The sequence below is a fragment of the Mytilus californianus genome, unplaced genomic scaffold (genome assembly GCF_021869535.1).
Source record: "Mytilus californianus isolate M0D057914Y unplaced genomic scaffold, xbMytCali1.0.p SCAF_7, whole genome shotgun sequence".
NCBI classification, from domain to species: domain Eukaryota; kingdom Metazoa; phylum Mollusca; class Bivalvia; order Mytilida; family Mytilidae; genus Mytilus; species Mytilus californianus.
The window spans coordinates 17,358,759-17,361,941 of record NW_026262723.1 but is presented as its reverse complement, the minus strand read 5'-3'; the positions used below and the strand labels follow the sequence as shown (position 1 = coordinate 17,361,941).

The 3,183-nt window shown below is 31.4% G+C and overlaps 1 protein-coding gene across 1 annotated transcript; it reads left to right on the top strand.

Moving 5' to 3' along the window:
• The first annotated feature begins 809 nt into the window (after positions 1 to 809).
• Positions 810 to 2,807, top strand: LOC127709307 (uncharacterized). The gene is made up of 3 exons (XM_052214775.1): positions 810 to 885; positions 1,391 to 1,472; positions 2,037 to 2,807. The coding sequence occupies exons 1-3, from the start codon at positions 838 to 840 to the stop codon at positions 2,480 to 2,482; spliced, it is 576 nt and encodes a 191-aa protein (XP_052070735.1). The 5' UTR covers positions 810 to 837; the 3' UTR covers positions 2,483 to 2,807.
• Positions 2,808 to 3,183: the final 376 nt, after the last annotated feature.

Genomic DNA, 3,183 nt, shown 5'->3' with positions numbered 1-3,183 from the left:
GTATAAACAACTTTTGAATATACATGTCAAACCAAAATATTTTAATTGTCTAATCTAGACAGGTATGGTTTTTTTCGAGAATGAAGGTGAATTCATTTGAGAGTAGTTATCATATTGGCGTGAGATAACATACTAGTATATTATTAGCTTTTGTCTGATGTCATATTGGTAAAGATATTGATCCATAGAAATAGATGAAGAAGGTTCACGTGATTACATTTGCTCCAATCGTCTTTCGTTTAAAAATAAAAATCAACCCTTTATCAGAAGACGAACTTTTCAATAAGCACCAGTACATACGCCTGACCTGCTGCAATAAGTAAGTATCATAACTGTATAATATATTCCAAATAATTGACTATAAGTAATATATTTTTCAAATTGTATTTTTAATGTTAATAGGTGTAACGTTTCATAAGTGAGTTCATTTTCAATATTTTTTGGAACAAGATATACTGAACCATTTCAGAAAAGGACAGAAGGTATTGTGCCGAAACATTTTGTAAAATAATTTAATGATCAGGACAAAGAAACCTATTCCATATGAATAAAAAATATGACTTCTTACCTCCAGTGTTAAACAGATATTTGTTCGCAGTAATATTTTTTAAAACTAACACTCTATCTCCCCCCCCCCCAAAAAAAAATAAATAAAAAGAAACCTCAAAATCCTTATACACTGTTTCAATTAAAACAAATATCCTTATTTATGATAAATGTAGGTCCTTATGATTAATAAAAAACTAAAAACAAAACGATATTGCCCATATTTTCATCATGATGGTGGTTTTATTTCTATCCAGGGAGCATTTCTTGACCAGATCTTCAATACAGAAAATGACGGAGAGAAGCAGAAGACAAGGACATTGTGACAATCCTAATATGGTAACATATTCATAAAAGATATTTAATTTCAAAGTTAAAGAAGGTTATTGTGTATTGCACTAACGGTTGAAAAAAAAATGAAAACAATAAAACGCCATCTCTCCAAATATTTTCTTTTCTTTTTTTTCTTCACTTTGGTTTATTCTATATTCTATCAGTTAATTTATATATTTTCTTTTATATAAAATATTAACTTAGAAATTACATGACACATATTGAATGTTTGTTGTTTAAATTTCACTCAACAAAATAACCGTCAATATACGTCAATTTGCCATTTCAGATTCTAATGAATTATGTGTAATATTTTAAAATGTGTATATTGAAGCGTTGTGAATGAACAACAGTGTTTTAAACAATGGATATTAGCTATTACACTAACAGTTTTTCATTGAGGGTTTTCTGCACAAATATACTACACATCATACTTTAGATTCTAAAACGGCAAATTTTGAATCGTACATGGATCAGATTTTTTCATTTGATTCTATGTTTGTTTAATCAGGAGGATATAACAGATAGAATGTTGTTTTTCGGTATGAGAGATATCAGCAACGAGGAAAGTAAATCTGGAATAAAACAAAAAGGTGAGTTATACATTAAGTTGTCTAGTTCTCTATCTTGGCATCAAGGCAACTGTTCTACCAATCATGTCAAAGGTTGGTTTGAAGTTAGATTCAAATACAATGTTTTATATGTAACCATCAAAATATTCACAAATCCACTTTCTCAGTATGCGATCACATTTTACACATACTGGTTACATGTACATGTACGTGATTGCGTCAGGCAGTAAGGCATGGTTGGGATAAAAAAAAACGTCAGCAATATAATGAAATATCACCTTAAGGGGATGAAAATATCATCTAAAGGAATTATATCCCCTAATCATAAGGACAATTGACATCTTTTAAAATAATTCCACTTATTGGACTTACCTGTTCGAAACACTAGACAGATGTTTAACAAAATGTCACTTGATACGAATTCCTATGACATCGCAGTGCCGGTTGATTGTTGCCAAGGTACATAGTATGTTTATTAAATCCGATTAAGCTAGGTTTTCTGGACTGTTCCTAACCAGTTTTTGTTTTGGTGGTTGAAATATACACTCATATATTTGTTTTAATTTTCTCACTTCTACCCTTCAGTGACTACAAAGAAACAGAGGAAAACAAGAAAAACGAGCTGCACATTGTCAAAAATAAACACAGAGTTACAGAATGTCAAGCGGAAACGCAAAACATCCGCCCCAGATCAAATAAAAATGAGACCACTCATATACCCACGATTTCCGGAATGCATGGATGACCTATTGGTATCACGCAATACTTCGTCAGCTAATTCAAAATGGTCAGGAGGTGATGAAGTTCTGTCCGAGGAAGAATTTTCATCACCAGAACCGCCAGAGATGACTACTCATTCACCTGTACCTGAAGAGTCTAGTTTACCTTCTGGTCCTGCTGGACTTTCAGGCACGTGTACCCATCAACCCCGAACGTGTTTGTGTATGAGGTGTCAATTAATGTCAAGAATGTCAAAAGAATCCGAGAGGAATGTCCGGTTCTGGGGAAATTCTCAATGCTTTAGATTCTGATCTGCATAGATTGTTTAATGTATGTTGTCTAAAATTATATACAAAAAAATTAACAATAATTCAGAATTGTTTATTTGTAGTAGTTTGTAATTTTATACTATAGTACAATACTTTTAACTACCAAATGTTAGCAGACCTCGCAGGGTTTCTTCATTTCAGAACGTAAGAAAGTGGATTTTGATAGAAAAAGAAGGTAGTGCTGCAAACTTTAGTTTCTATTTTAATTGTCGCACAGAAGACTATGTATCTCTCTATTGTTTTGATATTGTGTTTGTTATTTTAATTTTAAATAAATTTGTTGACAATAAAATGCGATTATAATATATTTCATGGTTTTATTTAAAATCCTGCAATGGAGCTAGTTTAACAAATATGGAAACAAGAATACAATTTGTTAAGTGCCGTTCCTTCAAAGGGAAATAATCTAAATTGGAAGAACACATCCTAAATCGGTGACACTGACCTGTATTCCTGAACTGTTTCAAGAACTAAGATATAAGAGATATAACTGTAGCAAATCACTGGTATGTCAACAACGTTCATAATTTTTTTTTATGCTTCAAAGAAATGCTGACTACTAGTATTTTTACTCAAAGACAAAAAAAAAAAACTCATCTTGTAAAATGCTTTGGTTTCATTTTCTGATATATTGATGATGTCCTGTCACTTAAAAACTAGCATTTTAAAGGGTGCTTGCATCT